General features: G+C 36.0%; 5 protein-coding genes across 5 annotated transcripts; 3 read left to right on the forward strand and 2 right to left on the reverse strand.

Annotated features, from left to right (window-relative positions):
* Positions 1 to 52: 52 nt before the first annotated feature.
* SWIP (strumpellin and WASH-interacting protein) lies at positions 53 to 6084 on the forward strand. Its single transcript, XM_065347241.1, has 2 exons — positions 53 to 215; positions 2435 to 6084. The coding sequence occupies exon 2, from the start codon at positions 2457 to 2459 to the stop codon at positions 5853 to 5855; it is 3399 nt and encodes a 1132-aa protein (XP_065203313.1). The 5' UTR covers positions 53 to 215; positions 2435 to 2456; the 3' UTR covers positions 5856 to 6084.
* Positions 213 to 1378, forward strand: wuho (tRNA (guanine-N(7)-)-methyltransferase non-catalytic subunit wuho). The gene has a single exon (XM_065347250.1). The coding sequence runs from the start codon at positions 221 to 223 to the stop codon at positions 1298 to 1300; it is 1080 nt and encodes a 359-aa protein (XP_065203322.1). The 5' UTR covers positions 213 to 220; the 3' UTR covers positions 1301 to 1378.
* Positions 1580 to 7849, reverse strand: Rpt4 (Regulatory particle triple-A ATPase 4). The gene is made up of 8 exons (XM_065347248.1): positions 7635 to 7849; positions 7399 to 7518; positions 7096 to 7331; positions 6876 to 7025; positions 6680 to 6803; positions 6511 to 6611; positions 6279 to 6441; positions 1580 to 1882 (listed from the first exon to the last, which is right to left on the reverse strand). Exons 1-8 carry the CDS (start codon positions 7735 to 7737, stop codon positions 1692 to 1694), a joined length of 1188 nt encoding a protein of 395 aa, XP_065203320.1. The 5' UTR covers positions 7738 to 7849; the 3' UTR covers positions 1580 to 1691.
* Positions 7850 to 8166: 317 nt separating this feature from the next.
* Dp (transcription factor Dp) lies at positions 8167 to 11830 on the reverse strand. Its single transcript, XM_065347249.1, has 9 exons — positions 11325 to 11830; positions 11009 to 11139; positions 10823 to 10938; positions 10567 to 10747; positions 10280 to 10492; positions 10052 to 10203; positions 9506 to 9588; positions 9351 to 9434; positions 8167 to 9259 (listed from the first exon to the last, which is right to left on the reverse strand). Exons 1-9 carry the CDS (start codon positions 11371 to 11373, stop codon positions 9099 to 9101), a joined length of 1170 nt encoding a protein of 389 aa, XP_065203321.1. The 5' UTR covers positions 11374 to 11830; the 3' UTR covers positions 8167 to 9098.
* A 242-nt stretch (positions 11831 to 12072) lies between these two features.
* Positions 12073 to 15643, forward strand: rt (Protein O-mannosyltransferase rt). The gene is made up of 13 exons (XM_065347242.1): positions 12073 to 12410; positions 12482 to 12633; positions 12721 to 12845; positions 12915 to 13091; positions 13168 to 13342; positions 13415 to 13667; positions 13734 to 13916; positions 13983 to 14150; positions 14227 to 14494; positions 14568 to 14785; positions 14852 to 14978; positions 15050 to 15224; positions 15292 to 15643. The coding sequence occupies exons 1-13, from the start codon at positions 12285 to 12287 to the stop codon at positions 15467 to 15469; spliced, it is 2325 nt and encodes a 774-aa protein (XP_065203314.1). The 5' UTR covers positions 12073 to 12284; the 3' UTR covers positions 15470 to 15643.
* Positions 15644 to 15702: the final 59 nt, after the last annotated feature.

The raw sequence follows: 15702 nt of genomic DNA on the forward strand, positions 1-15702 counted from the left end.
TTTCTTTGTAAAAAGCCAAACAATGGATTTTTTTATTTTTCTACTTGGCCTACTGGGAAATTTAGTAGCGTTCAATTTTTATCATTTTATCAATGTGTCAAAAATTGATCAAAAATTTCTAAATAAAAAATTCAAAACGAATAATTTTCATCAGTGTCGCGTAAAATCCAATGTTATGAGATCACGTAGTACCGGTGCCGGAAATCACTCTTAAGGTAATATGGCCGCTTTGATCGTACGTAACGGTACTCTCGGTATATACAATAATACATGTAACTTTGTGCTCGATTATCATAACGATACACACCAGCACCTTAGCATACTTCCTACGCCACCCATTCAGTCGAGCACAGACAGTTATCTAGGTTTGGTAACTTATTGCTCGGCTTTCTCCAGCGACAGCAGTTACTACGCTGTAACCGATCAAAAAACACTTTATATTTGGTCCACTCGAACATGGGAATTGGTAACCAAAACGCTGGAAAGATCAGCCAGTAAGATTACGTTCACGCCTCGAGATGACGCCGTCGTAGTAGCCGATAAAACAGGAGACGTTTACGTATACGCGTTATCGGAAAGTACGCCTAAAGGTACCCGAATCTTGGGTCATCTATCTATTCTACTCGACGTACTAGTTACGCCGGATTCCAAGTACATAATAACTTGCGATCGCGATGAAAAAATACGAGTGTCGTGTTATCCGAACGGTTACAATATTCAGTGTTTTTGCTTAGGCCATACCGAATTCGTCACCAGGATTACTTTTTCACTCAACACGCTGGTATCGTGTTCGGGCGACGGTACCGTTAAGTATTGGTCATATTTAGACGGCAAGGAATCGTACAGTTATGATATTTCGAAAGATCTTCAAGAAGAAACGCATCTCGATCAATACCTTATCACGAATATTGCAACTATAGACTATCAAGATTACTCTACGATTTGCCTATCTGTTCATAAATACAACGGCGTTCTCGTTTACAAATCTAAACGCTACGACGGCGATAAAATCAGCGTCGAAATTGTACAGAAGATTCAATGCGAAGAGCCTTTAAACATCGCCACCAATACACATTCTTTATGGATCCTGAGTAACTCGGAATCTTCGATATTATCAGTATGGTCTTGGAATACGATCGATAAGTTCGAGAGAACTCACGATAAATACGAAAATAACGCGATTAACGTTGTGAATAGAGAATGCTCGAAGCTGATAAAAGCTTCGTTCGTCGATCTCAGCGTATTATACAAGAAATATCAAATGAATGAAGAAAAACGCAAGAAGATTCGATTACAATGACCATCGGTTTCATTTTTTTATATCCTATCATGTTTGTTCGATTGCTGTTCAAATATACTGTTTGTTTTTCAAGCCAAATCGCCGCATTTTATTTCTCTATACCGTCGAGATAGTAATTTTAATAAACCGAAAAAATGATTAAATCAAAATAGTAACCTTTTTTTTTTCTGAGCGAAAATATGTATACTTCTTCGTTTACGAGCTAACTTCGCGAATACGTAATACCGAAAGCGAGAATCTTCTTAATTTACCTGTCGGAAAAACAGAACAACACCAAAGTGACAACCGTACAAAATATGTATAATGTATTTCTTAGATAAAATATCGAGAAAAAAATTAACTTTTTGAAACACGTATTAATAACCTTATATACAAACGTAAATCATTTCGATTAGACTGGTTTATAATCCAACTTCGACTCTAGTTTCTTGTTGTCCGCTACTTTACGAACGGCTTTCATGAAATCTTCTTGTAGAACGTATTCTCTTTCGGCTCGAATGGCGAAAAGACCAGCTTCCGTGCATACGTTACGTAAATCAGCACCGTTGAAATTATCTGACAATTTAACCACAGCTTCGTAATCTGTAAAAATAAAATCATTTTGAATTTCCAGTCACGAATTATTCGGGTAAAAAAATATCTAGACGAATTGAGCAATGCTGGATGTAATTTCAAGTCGAAATTAATTTCAAAATAAAGTGCAAATTTCGTTCGATAACTTATTTTTATCCTTCAAGCCGAAGAATCGAGATCATTGAACCCAAACTATGAATAGCGAATATCGAAAATGAGTGTTTTATTCGTGAGAATTTCACGTTCAGAAGGTGTTCGAAAATTTAGATCTTTCGTCGAAAAGGTTCTTACAGCTCACTAAGTGTTGACATAAGATGACTTTAGCTTCTACACGTTCGTCTCAATTGCGAAAAAATGATTGGAATCAGTCTCATAAAACGTACAAAGATTTGACTTCACTCGCAGGACGATCAAAATGATACAAAACAATGAATATCACCCAATCTCTCCACCTCCCCCACCAAACAACTTTCTCTACCAACACCAAACTCTGTATAAAAAAAAAATGCACTCTTCTGTTCAATTCGTTTATCTGACTCGATCGTTTTGTTTGTTTCGCAGATTTGTACCCAACACAATCGCCATGGTGTACGTAACAATCGAGAAAAGCATCGAAGAAGACACGCAGAGAGCAGCCGCCGAAGTCCAGCTGCAAAAATATGGTCAATTCTTCGACGAATTTAGCTCTCGCATTCGGCAATTATCGACCACATTGGGCGACTCCATGATCCATCATCGTCGCCGTTACATTAACGCTGATTTCCAACCGAAAGAGCAGATCGACTCTGTGCAAGAGTTGATCAACAGCGAGAATAAAATCATCGACAAGGTACTGGCGGTATTCTGTACGTTATGCGACGAAGTTACCTATTTAGAATCCGAAGCTCGTGTCAAGTACCTGGGCCCGATATTGTACTACGGTTCCGGGTTACCGGACAATCCGTCCATAGAAGAAAGCCAATTCTTGCTGAGTAAAACGTTGCCTTTGCTTCAAGATTTATCGAATTTCCTGAAACACTGCGAACGCTTGGTGTTCGACATCATCTCGCAGTTGTCTGCATTTTATCGATTGCATTTCGAGATCGCCGATGCGAGTGTGTTCACCGTATTCGACAGCTTGGCTGATCTCTTGCTCGTGATGATTTTACTGGAAGAGGTGTTGATTAATAATCAAGATCTGATTTACCATTGGACATTATACCAAAGAACCATACAGCTTGCTTCGTGTAGCGCTTCGGAGATAGTCTACGATGTGGGTAAACTCAGGCGACTCGATCAGCTAGTGAATCGTTTAGAGAAACATCTACTTACGAAGAAAATTTTCCAAACTGTGCTGAATGGTAACTTCGATAAAAAGGTACCGGTCAAGATCAATAAACGTCTCGAGGAAGAGTTCTTCAACTACTTGAAGACTCTGTTGAGTGACGTAGATCGAACGGTGAATCGAGAAGGCTGCACTAATATGACAAAGTTGGCCAAACTCAGCGTTATGTTTGTCTTACACGTGAATATTTACGGTAGTTACGATAAAAAGTTCTTGAAGACGTTTTCGGAAATACTGAAAAAATACTCGCTGGTTACGTTACGTTACAATGTCCTTCTGCAACTGGACACTTTCACTTTGCAATACATCGGTCAGCTGTTGAAACCGGCGGAGAAAAAGCTCTTCGAGAAGAACCAACCGCAGTATGCGGAGACTTATCTGGCCGATGTGACGCAAAGAATGAACAGAGATGTTAATTTTTACACCGGTGAAATTCTTAGTTGGATGTTACGTTTGGAAGTTAAACTACACGAGGATACGAGCTTCGCGAACGGAACCAATGTCCAGTACTTGGCTGAAATATGTAGTCTGTTAGTGGATGGAATCAATTACGTGGTTCAGATTAAAGCTTTACTCGCCCTAGTTTCGAATCTGCATATTAAAACCAAGAAACCAATGTACAAGACATCAGCTGTCTCGTTTTGTCGACTGGTTGAGCTGATCAAGTGCATCGAATCTGTATACAGACGTCATCATTCGGCCATTTTTAAATCTCTTAATTATATCGTTCAGTACTTGCTGCATCAGTGCCTTACTATCATCGGTACGGTGAAGAAATCGGTCGCAGCGTCGGATAAACGTTTCAAGGAGATTCGCGTAGATGCCATTTCTTCGATCGTCATAGCAGAAAACAGCTTATCAGGACCTCCGACTAAGCTCCGTCAGCAAATCGTAGCTCTGTGTCTGAACTTGGCTAGCCAATTGAAAACCATGCTTCAGGATACCGATCGTCAAAAACTAAATGGATTATTATCCAAGATAACCTTATGCACTTCGCTTCTACGATCTCTGGCCGACGTGACTGAATGTAAATTCATGTACAGAGATATTGGCGCATTACCGGTATACTTAGAAGACATATCTACGCGATACTTATCCCCGAATCGAATCCAATACGTATTGGATGCTTTGGAAAACAGTAAAACTGCGTTACGAGCTCAATTCGAAGACCTAGGTTTGCCAAATAATGTAACCAACGAGGTTCTCGAGCAATTCACAGACCACGTGGTTGCTCCAAATTGCGCCAAAATGGAAGAAAATCTTCGTTTGCACGCGTTGCATCATTTACAGCTCGGTAAACGTACTTTGGCGAAGGTGAACAACGATCTAATTCATTTTAGCAGACTGGATCGTATGCGTTTTGGAGACGCTTCTTTGGATGTGCGATTTGCCGTCGAGTCTTACTTGGATCGAACGTTCTACGATTTGACCACGGTTGCATTACACGATTGGCAAATTTACGGCGAGATGAGAACGTTAGCTAAACGTAAATTTCAACTCGAGTTAATGACCGATGACGCTTTACCAAATCATACTCTCGAACAAGGTCCTGATTTATTGGAAATAACTCGAAATTTGGGTACGTTCGTCGCGACCAATTTCTATAATCTTAATAATCAAATCTTCATCGAGGCCTGCAGCAATAATAAACATCTGAATACGATCAACATTAAACATACCACGAATTCGATTCGAACACACGGAGCTGGTATCATGAGTACCGCCGTCAACTACACGTATCAATTCTTGTGCTCGAAACTACGCGTGTTTTCTCAGTTCTTATACGACGAACAGGTTAAATCGAGATTGCTCAAAGATATCTCTTTCTTCAACGAGCAATCTTCATCGAATGTCAAATTCCCGTACGATCGAGCCGAACGTTTCAACAGAGGAATACGTAAATTGGGCATCAATGCCGAAGGTCAAACTTGCCTAGATCAATTCCGCCAGCTCATTTCGCAAATAGGTAACGCTCTCGGTTACGTACGACTGATACGTTCCGGTGGCCTTCGTTATTTCTCCAACGCTTGTAGTTTCATTCCAAATTTGAAGGAGATCGTCGATTTTCAAGAGTTATCAGCGACCGAACCTTTCTCGCCAGCTTGTCAACAAGCGGCCGTCAATTTAAACAACGTAGTTACCAATATGAGCAGGAATATCGCCGAAGGTACCAATTACTTCAAGCTTCTCGTCGACGTATTCTCATCCATAGTGGAAGATCCGAAAAACGATCATTTGAAAAATTTTTACGCTGTGATTCCAGCGTTAACGATTAATTTCGTAGAATACTCGATCGGTGCCAAAGAAGGTCTTAGTAAGAAAAACACCAAAACTACTGTTACCTTTACAGACGACGGTTTCGCCGTAGGAGTGGCGTATTTTCTACAAACCCTTAAACAAAGCGCTCATTTCGATTCATTCCAATGGTTTCAGTCGGTAAACGAGAAATTCGAAGCGATTAAGGCCGATTTGACTACACAAATCGCTAATATTTCCAAAGACGACTTGAAGCTCAACCATACGCTTAGTCTATCTCTGAAACGAGCTGATACGTACCAGAAGGAGTTTAAACTGTTATATTACAATTTATATAGTGCTAGGGTTCTATTCCAGGGTCAAAATAAACCTCAGACTGAACAAGAGGCTCAGGATGAATAATTGTGATCATTTATACGAATTCGATGTTATTTAATGCTATCGTAAATTATTATCGTGTTACTTTACATTCGTACGTATTTTTTTTAAAAACACGTTTATTCCTCAAATTATGTTCCCATATTTTTATTTTTGTATCTATGTATTATCGTGTTATACTATATTAGAATATTGTTTTGTTCTGAATCTGAATCATCGTTATATTTTATAAATACATATTATTGTTCTCGAATTGTTTCGATAATTTAACCAAATTCTTCAACTCTCACTCAGCTTCAAGAACACTCACGAAGTCCTTGACCAATCTCTCTAAACATTCACTCGACCAAGAAATCGAAAATTAATTTTAAATTCATACACTCCAAAGTTTCAGCATCGCTCATCGTTAATAATATTATTAATATTAATAACCAGAAAAGTACATACCAATTTCGCCATGTTTGGTAATCGAGTTGGCGTGAATTTTCAAAATTTCTAATCTAGCTTGCTCATTTGGTAAAGGAATTTCGATTTTACGATCAAGACGACCGGGACGCAACAAAGCAGGATCTAAGGTATCTGGTCGATTAGTAGCCATGATCATTTTAACCTAAACGTGACAAATTTCATTAAAAAATTTCCTAAGCAAGAGTACTTTGCGAGAGAAAAAATTACGTACTTGTCCTAATGAATCGAAACCATCCATTTGATTCAGAAGTTCCATCAGCGTACGTTGAATTTCACGATCTGCCGAAGTTCCTTCGGAAAATCTTCTACCACCTGTTTAAAAAATACTTTAGAGAACGTTTACTTTGCTAAAGGTGTCGAAGATGTTGTTCATTACTCACCGATAGCGTCGATTTCATCCATAAAAATAATACAAGGTTGATGATCTTTAGCATAGTTGAACATTTCTCGAATTAGTCGAGCGCTCTCACCAATATATTTATCAACAATAGCGCTCGATACCACCTAAGGAGATAATACAGTATAAATGAATGATTCAATCGTCTTCGTGACAAATTACATGCAATGAATATTTACTTTCAAGAAATTAGCATCTAGCTGACTGGCAACAGCACGAGCCAATAAGGTTTTTCCAGTTCCAGGAGGTCCATATAACAAACATCCTTTCGGCGGAGTAATACCAACACGTTGAAAAAGCTCCGGATTCATTAAAGGTAATTCGATAACCTACGAGGAAATCAAATATGATGAAAATCTACGTCATACAGATGAAATTGTAAGAAGATCTCTTTATTACTTCTCTCAATTCGCGAATTTGTTCACTAAGACCACCAATCGCCGAATACGTGACTTCACCAGGATCTTCGTGAGACATATTGTAAACCAAAGGATCGACTTCACGAGGTAAATAACGCATAATAGTCAAGGTAGTCATATCAAGAGCCACACGAGTACCGGATTTGAGCTTTGTTTTATCGAGTTGTCTTCTGCAACCAACAACGTATCTCGGTCCATTCGTAGCTTTGACTATAACTGAAAGAAAATACGTGGAATTGGTACATTGTTCCTACGGATTGAACACTTGCATTTAAATATTTACATTTATCTTCGGTGAGTTGTTTGAGAACTTCTCCTACGATTTGACCGACGCTTTGTAAAGCTTTCAAATCATTTTCAGACTTGTCGTACTGTTTGGTGAGGTCTTTTAGTTGCTCTCGCACTGAAAGAAGGCAATTTAAGCAAGAAATTAGGACCAAATTCGAGGTAAACGAACGTTAAAGTAGATTATTTGCTGAAAAGAGTAATCGTGACAGTGCAATTTATAGGTTTGCTTACTTTCTTTGAGCCGACTTTCCACTTCTTTGTGTTCGATTAATTTTTTACGGTAGTCAGCCAAGGCTTTCTCTCGAACATTATCCGCACTTCCGTTCACCGTCATTTTTAATAATATTAAATAAAAATTAAATAATTAAACACAAATTAAACACTTTCGAAAAGAAAAATTCACAAAATCTCAAAAAACTTTTCCGAATCCGAAAAAAAAATTAATGAACAACAACGTAAATGACTTGCGAGAAGCAAATTGTCAGCCAGTACATTCAAAATGCCAAACGGTGATTGGTTGAAAAGAACATTGTTGCCAACCATTATGAGAAAAATTCACTGTTGCCAATATTGTTTATTTCATTTCAATTTCAAAACAAACTTTTTTTTCAGCTGAAAAAACATTGAATGAGAAAAGAAGAAAATCGACAGATCTTCAAAATGGAAACATTTTCCGGAGAAAAAAATACTCAGAAATCTGCATTATTCATTCGACTTCAAATCTCTTTCAACGAAAATATTTTAAAATAATTTATTCGACGAATTCAATTCATGAAAATTCAAACATTTATTAATAAATTATAAAACGTACATCGAAGCGTTTGATTATCCCGAAGATAGAAAAATATGATTAAATTTCTAAAAAGAAAGTGGGAGGGGAATGAAAAACTCATGCATATTGCATCGAAGAATACTGCTTCTCAAAAAAAAAAGTAATAAATAAATAATACTAACAGATGAAAACATTTCAAATGTGTAGACTCAGAAAAAATAATTATACTACACTACAGACAACAATCAGTTTTTTCTACCTCCTATTTATCCTGTTAATTTTTCTCATAAAACCGTAGGTAGTAAAATAATAAATACGGTAACCAAAGTATAGTACATAAATAAAATAACACCAAAAACACATGTTTCTCTCTCTATGTACAATGGCAGTTTCAATTCGAACATAAACGCTAAGCTTTTATGTTCCATTCAAGAATTATAAATGAGTTACAGTTCAATTCGACCGCTAATGATTGAGAACGAATACATTTTCTCACCAGTCTCGCTCTATTTTAGGCACAAAACCAAATGAAACTACACAAAATAAAGACACGAAACTACGAGAAAAAAATGCAATAACCAGCTACTTCATTAATATGAAATACGCAAGTGTTATGCAACAAACAAGTACAATGACTAGGTTATTGTGCTCGTTAAATAGCTGAATTAAGTTCACAAGATCGATAAATAGGAGAGATTTGAGATCAAGTTTCTCAAGACGTTTATCCCTCATATGAGAACAAAACAACGATAAACCCTATGAATCCATTACGAGTAACCGATTGTCATCTTTCTATGTTTTCATCTGTCGTCGACGCGACGTGACCACAAAAGAGATTATAATAATTATAATCATTCCTCATTAAATAATAAAAACATTAACTACGAACAGGAAACCGAGTGTACAATTGCACTTGATCTCGGTCATTCTAAAATATCTGTATCATCAGACATATCGGATTCGTCGTCTGATTCTTCTTTTCTACTCGGAGATAAACTCGATGATTCCAATAACATTTGATCTGTCGAGTCTAAATCCTGAGTCAGAACGTCTAAATCGAGTTCAGATTCTCCTTTGGCCATTTCTGCAATTCGTAAAGATATAAAAACGATATTAATCGTGTGCATAGAAAATACCATTTGGGTAGTAATTTAAATATTGCTCCAGTAACTTACGTTCGACATATTTTTTCAGTACTTCTGGTACAATGGATTTTGCAATTTCAAGATTTTCTTCCGTGCACTCTCCTTTATCCAGACCTAGAATTCGAAATAAAATTATTCCACATTTTATTTTTCAAAAAAACAAAAACAAGAAAATGAATAATTACCCATGACTAATCCCATTTCTTTTAGAATATCTATATCGTCTCGAATCTCAAAATTATCATCGAATAAAAAGTGATATTCTTGTCTGAAATATGAAAATTAAAAATTAGCGTACCACTACTGTATTTATTAATAAAATACCAACAATATTTACAAATATAAAATACCTAAAATAATTTGAAACTTTCAATTTGATTTTATACTAAGCAACATAGGGAGAAAAATTCTACGAAGTACCAACACCCTCCTCCTCACCCTCTCTTAACGACCCTCACATATTTCAACATACATGAAAGTATTCCAACTTAAACAACTTATGCCAAAACTACGAGGAGGAAAATCAAAAATTTCAATAAAAACTATACTCGTTAATCACGCAAAATGACGCAAAAACACGAATTGCAAGTGCAACTGGGTAAATAAATACGATTGTGGGAATTGTTTATGTCGACAGACACAAAAACGTTTCAATATATCGCGATTTAAATAATCGAATAAAATCAATAAAATTTCATTCAACATCAATGTAGAGAAAAAATTCGACTTACTTGTCTTGAGAAACGCTGATATTAATTACAGTATCTTTATTCGTTTTAAGTAATAAAAATGGCAAATGAACAGCACAGTCTTCTGGCAAAGGACGACCGCTCAATTGCTCATGTTCAAAATTACGATCGACCAATCGTTTAAAACAAATTTGCTGAAAACGAAAAATACGAGTAGGTTAGAATTAGGCAAACAAAAATAATATCGAAGTAGGCCTATGCAATATTCACCTGCAGAATTATCTCCTGCAGCTGTTTGGTTTTCTGTTTAACACGATCAATTCTTTGTTTCTTTTCGTTAACAAGATTTAAACACTCTTGTAACGAATTCGTAGGCAAACCTAACCATTTAATTTCTTTCTTCTCTTTGGATATAATATTCATAGCCATGAGCACATTTAAAGCGTCGTAAACTCTTCGTCGAATATTTTTCTGGTCATATTGCTGAAAAAAAATCGAGAACGAATACATTAATAGTTGATCGACGATACATAGTGAGCAGTTTGAGGGTAACGTACTTGCTCAATTATAGGAGGAACAGATGGGTTAGTGAATTCTGCGACTAACTCATCGGCGACTTCGTTATACGTAGTGGTACCTTTCTTTTTGACTTTTTCGCAGACTTTCATTGAAAAATGTCGTAATCCTTTTCCACATTTATCAACTCTTCTACGTTTACTATAATATACAGAGCTACGTCTACGAATAAAGAAACGTCAATTAATATCAATAAAACAGAACACCATGTACACAGTACAATAATGAGGCTCTTACTTTTCCTGTGGAAAATCAGGATCCGATGTTTCTTGTTGTCTTTTACGACCGGAATGATCTAATATCGATGAAATGAAGTTCTTCGATGTATTTGAACTACCGGATGAATTGGCGTTCTGAAAAATGCAGTACAGGCATGAAATTGGTGTCTCAAGGTGGATATTATTACTTTGTAGGCTAACTCACTTGTGAGGTAGATTCGTTGGAATTTTTCGTCCTTTGTCTTGTGTTTTGATTGGTATTTAAAACTTTGGCCGGAACTCCCGATGTAATCACTTTACTATTAGAGGTTTGTACTTTTATCAGCTGGGGTTCACCTGTGTACACGAGAGCACGTTTTAAAGTAGGCTAGTAAGAATACTTGTATTAAACTGGATGCTTTGAAAGCACATAGTAGGTATAACACTTGAGGCTTAAATGCCAATCAATTTGAGGTGTATAATAAAAACTAGCGGTAGAAAAGTGAGTAAATGTGTGAAATAGATATGTGAGCGGTACATACCATTGGCATTATGGATGAGAAGATTGAGTAACCCGTTCTCTTCAGACATGGTTGGGAATATATATTAAAAGTGGGTTAAAATAAGCACTAAATACACGTAAAAATCACTAATTCTTGTAACTTTGCAGCATTTTACGACGGAAAGAACGAGATGTGTGAAAATTCGATCGAGAAATTATGTTGGTTTAAGGGTTATTTTACGAACACCGGAGGGTATATATGATTTAAAACGGTTTCACGAAAGTATTAAAGGGTTAAAATTACGATGGAATTGTAATTACTGATCTTATCTTACACAGTAAGGCAGACAGCGGAAAACAACATGAATTTGTCTCAAATACGATTTCGGATCTCAAAAACAACTTGGCGGTAGACACAAAGAATATCAGCTGATTGGCTTTTCTCAGTCACGTGACTATCGACGACAGATGATTTTACCTATCATTGTGTGCTGAAATTTTCTAAAGGCGCGAAAACCAATAAACCTGTTTTAAAGTCGAATAGAAAGCTTAAAAGTTTAAAATACTATCCTGTAACAATTGATTATAATGTAAATTAATCAAATATAATGATTTTCAAACGTAAAGATTAATAAATTGCGCGAAATTGCTTCGTCAAATTTTATACCTACCAATTAAAATTCGCTCTTGGACATTCGACCGAAGCAAAATAGACAGTTTTTCTCAAAGAGAATGATTCTTGTCTTATTTACGTTTTTTTTATCAATAAATTTATAGGGCAAGAATCGGTTCCGCATTCTTGAAATTTTGAAACGTAAACAGGAAAATTGTCTGAAATCGTCGTATCGTGCATCATGCAGGTCATTAGCTAGTCATTTGATGCGATAGATGTGTAAATTTTTGGGTAATGGACTCAAAAATGACACGAAACGGAAATACTCCCTTGAAGTAATGACAATATCAAGTATTATTTTTACCCGAGTTACTTAAGTATACGATTATGGAAAAGAAAACGAACAAAGCATCCAAAAAACAAAAATTCAAAGAGCAAAATGATCAAAACACTCAAGCTCAACACTCGATCGACGGTGCGAAACCGAAGCTCAGTAAATCTCCAAAAAATGAGGTAATTCTAAGATAATTCTCACGATAAATTTACCATTTGCAAACTTCATAGATCATCTTTCTTTTTTCTAGGATACCCCAGTTCCTAATACTCCACCAAATGACACAAAATTGCCTTCACACAGGTTCTTGATCGATGTGAAACTCGATGCTATTTCTATTGCACTTTTTGCTATAGCACTATTTACCAGATTTTACAAGCTAGAAGAACCTCGAAATATAGTGTAAGTGAAGAATATGTACTTGAGCTCATTTCATGTCTGAATTATTAATTATTTTATTAATAGATTTGTGTGACATTGTCCGTATAGATTCGACGAATTACATTATGGAAAATACGTCAGTTTATACATGAGAAGAACGTTTTTCTTCGATTCTCATCCACCTCTTGGCAAACAACTGATAGCTATTGCCGCGTATTTTGCTAATTTTGACGGTAAGGATTAATTTTACGATCATTTCACTGTCCAAATTGATCATTAATGAGATTGATTTTTTTTTTCAGGTAAATTTAAATTCGATAAAATTGGCAGCATTTATAGCGAAAATGTGCCATTATTTACGTTACGCTTGATTCCGGCATTATGTGGCAGTTTAATTACTCCGCTGACGTATCATTTCATGTTGGAATTGGGCTGTAAACAATGGACTGCTATTTTAGCTTCGTTTATTTTACTTTGTGGTAGGTAATTTGAATATTTTTTAAAATGAAATTTTAGCGGGTAAAATGTTTTCTGATGGAGTTCTGTGTTTTTCAGATAATGCAATGCTCACTCAATCTAGGTTCATACTGATGGAACCTATGCTTATTTTTTTCTCATTTCTGGGACTAATCTGCATTTTAAAATATATTAAATCGTTGGAAAATCGTGGATTCTTGTATCAATGGTTTCTACTAACCTTAGCTTTTACTTTTTTGACCGTAGCTATTTGGTAAGAGTCATTTTACAGTCGAAAATCTCAGTATTTGGCTACGATTGTTCTAAGTATAAATTATGTTTTCAGTATCAAATACGCTGGATGGTTTTCATGGTTGCTCGGTGTGATATTAGTTTGGACTCAGTATTGGCAACGTGTTCTCCCAAATCGTTTAATCTCTAATTGGAAAGCTTTTGGAACAGCTTCGATACAATTTCTAATAATTAATGGAATCTCAGTGCTATTATATCTATCAGTATTTTATGTTCATTTGAACGTTTTAAAAAAGGCTGGTCCTCACGATAGTGTGATGACTAGTGCTTTCCAAGCCAGCTTAGAAGTACGTATTGGAAAACATTTAAATGAAGTTGAAACTTTTTCGTAAATGTGTAATTATTTATTTTAGGGTGGGCTGGCATCGATAACAAAAGGTCAACCTTTACAAGTAGCTCATGGATCTCAAATTACCCTCAGACATACTCATGGACGTACTTGTTGGTTACATTCACATGCTCACGTGTATCCTTTACGATACGCGGATAAAAGAGGCAGCTCACATCAGCAACAAGTCACTTGCTATACGTTTAAGGTAACTTGGAAGCTTGTATACTGATATAATTTTAGTTTTCCTATCTCACATAAGTGAATTTTTCAGGACGTTAATAATTGGTGGATTGTTAAACGACCCAATAAAGACACGTTGGTCGTCAATGATCCAATAGATGTTATAAAACATGGCGATATTATACAACTAGTGCATGGAATTACTAGTCGAGCTCTAAATACTCACGATGTAGCTGCGCCTATGTCACCTCATAATCAAGTATGTTTCAAATTTTACCCTTACTCGAAGGAATTGGCATTTATGAAGTTAATTAATTATGTTGCATCGTTTACAGGAAGTTTCGTGTTACATAGATTACAATGTATCTATGCCAACGCAAAATCTTTGGAGAGTTGAAATAATCAATAAAGATCAAACGGATAATGCTTGGCATAGTATTCAATCAATGGTGAGATTAGTACACGTAAACTCTTCTCAAGCTTTAAAATTCAGTGGTCGCCAGTTACCAGACTGGGGTTTCTTTCAACACGAAATCGTCACCGATAAAGTTATTCAACAAGAAGACACAGTGTGGAATGTAGAAGAACACAGATACACTAAAAGTAATCTTTCAAACCATTCAACTTGTCTAAATATCTAGAATTTGTTTTAATCAACCTTTGATGGCATCGATAGGCGAAGATGAAAAAGAACGTGAACGAGACATGGTCAGCGCCGAAATGATCCCTTTAAGAGCGACGTCACTTTCTTTCTGGGATAAGTTCTACGAACTTCAATATAAGATGTTCTTCAACCATCAAGAAAACGTACAAAACCATATGTACAGCAGTGATCCTATAGAATGGCCTTTGGTTGGCCGAGGGATCGCGTACTGGGTCAGCACCGAGCATAATGTAGGTTTTTTCGGATAGATTTTTTCGATTTGAGTTCGTATTTTTAATCATGTGTTTCGATTCTAGGGTCAAATTCATCTACTAGGAAATATCTTGGTGTGGTATTCTGGAGCTGTGGCTGTATTCTTGTATTCCGCTATTGTTGTGTTTTATTTGCTTCGTCGTAGACGTAAATGTTACGATATTGATGAAGGTAATCGAATCGAAAACGCAATTTATTTCTGCACGAAGTAAACGTATCTAATTATACGGTTTTTATTTCAGAAACGTGGCAACATTTTGTTAAAATCGGACAAATTTTGTTATTTGGGTATTTATTGCATTACTTGCCTTATTTTTTCGTCGACCGGACGTTATTCTTGCATCACTATTTGCCAGCTCTTGTATTCAAGTGCCTTTTGACAGCTGCTGTCATTGAACACATCAGTATTCTACTTAGGTAAGTCGGTTTTAAAAACGTTCCCATGTTTTAGAAACTGAACTAATCATTTTTTTTTTGCCTGCAGAAAATACCATTTCGTAAGGATATTTTATTATCTACTAGTGTGTTGTTGGGTCATCAGCGTATTTTGGATTTTCCGTAAATTCTGTGTTCTGAGTTACGGTATCGCTCCGTTATCATCTTTAGATGTGATCAAATTACGTTGGAAAGATTCGTGGGATTTTATTATACATAAGCAATAGTAGATGAGACGTTCCTTTATATATTTCAGTGAATCATTCCATGACCAAGGATACTTAAATGCTGCAACTTTCTACTTAATTTTTAAATTTTTTATTTATTTTAATGTTACGTTTTAACTTATTTATTGCGAATTTCGTTTTAATTCTTTTTTAAATACACGTTACACAAAAGTTCTTTTAATGTGGTCCGATTTACATTACAACGAGTGGCGATTAATTAATGAAATTAAATT

Source organism: Planococcus citri, chromosome 1, assembly GCF_950023065.1.
Source record: "Planococcus citri chromosome 1, ihPlaCitr1.1, whole genome shotgun sequence".
Taxonomy (NCBI): domain Eukaryota; kingdom Metazoa; phylum Arthropoda; class Insecta; order Hemiptera; family Pseudococcidae; genus Planococcus; species Planococcus citri.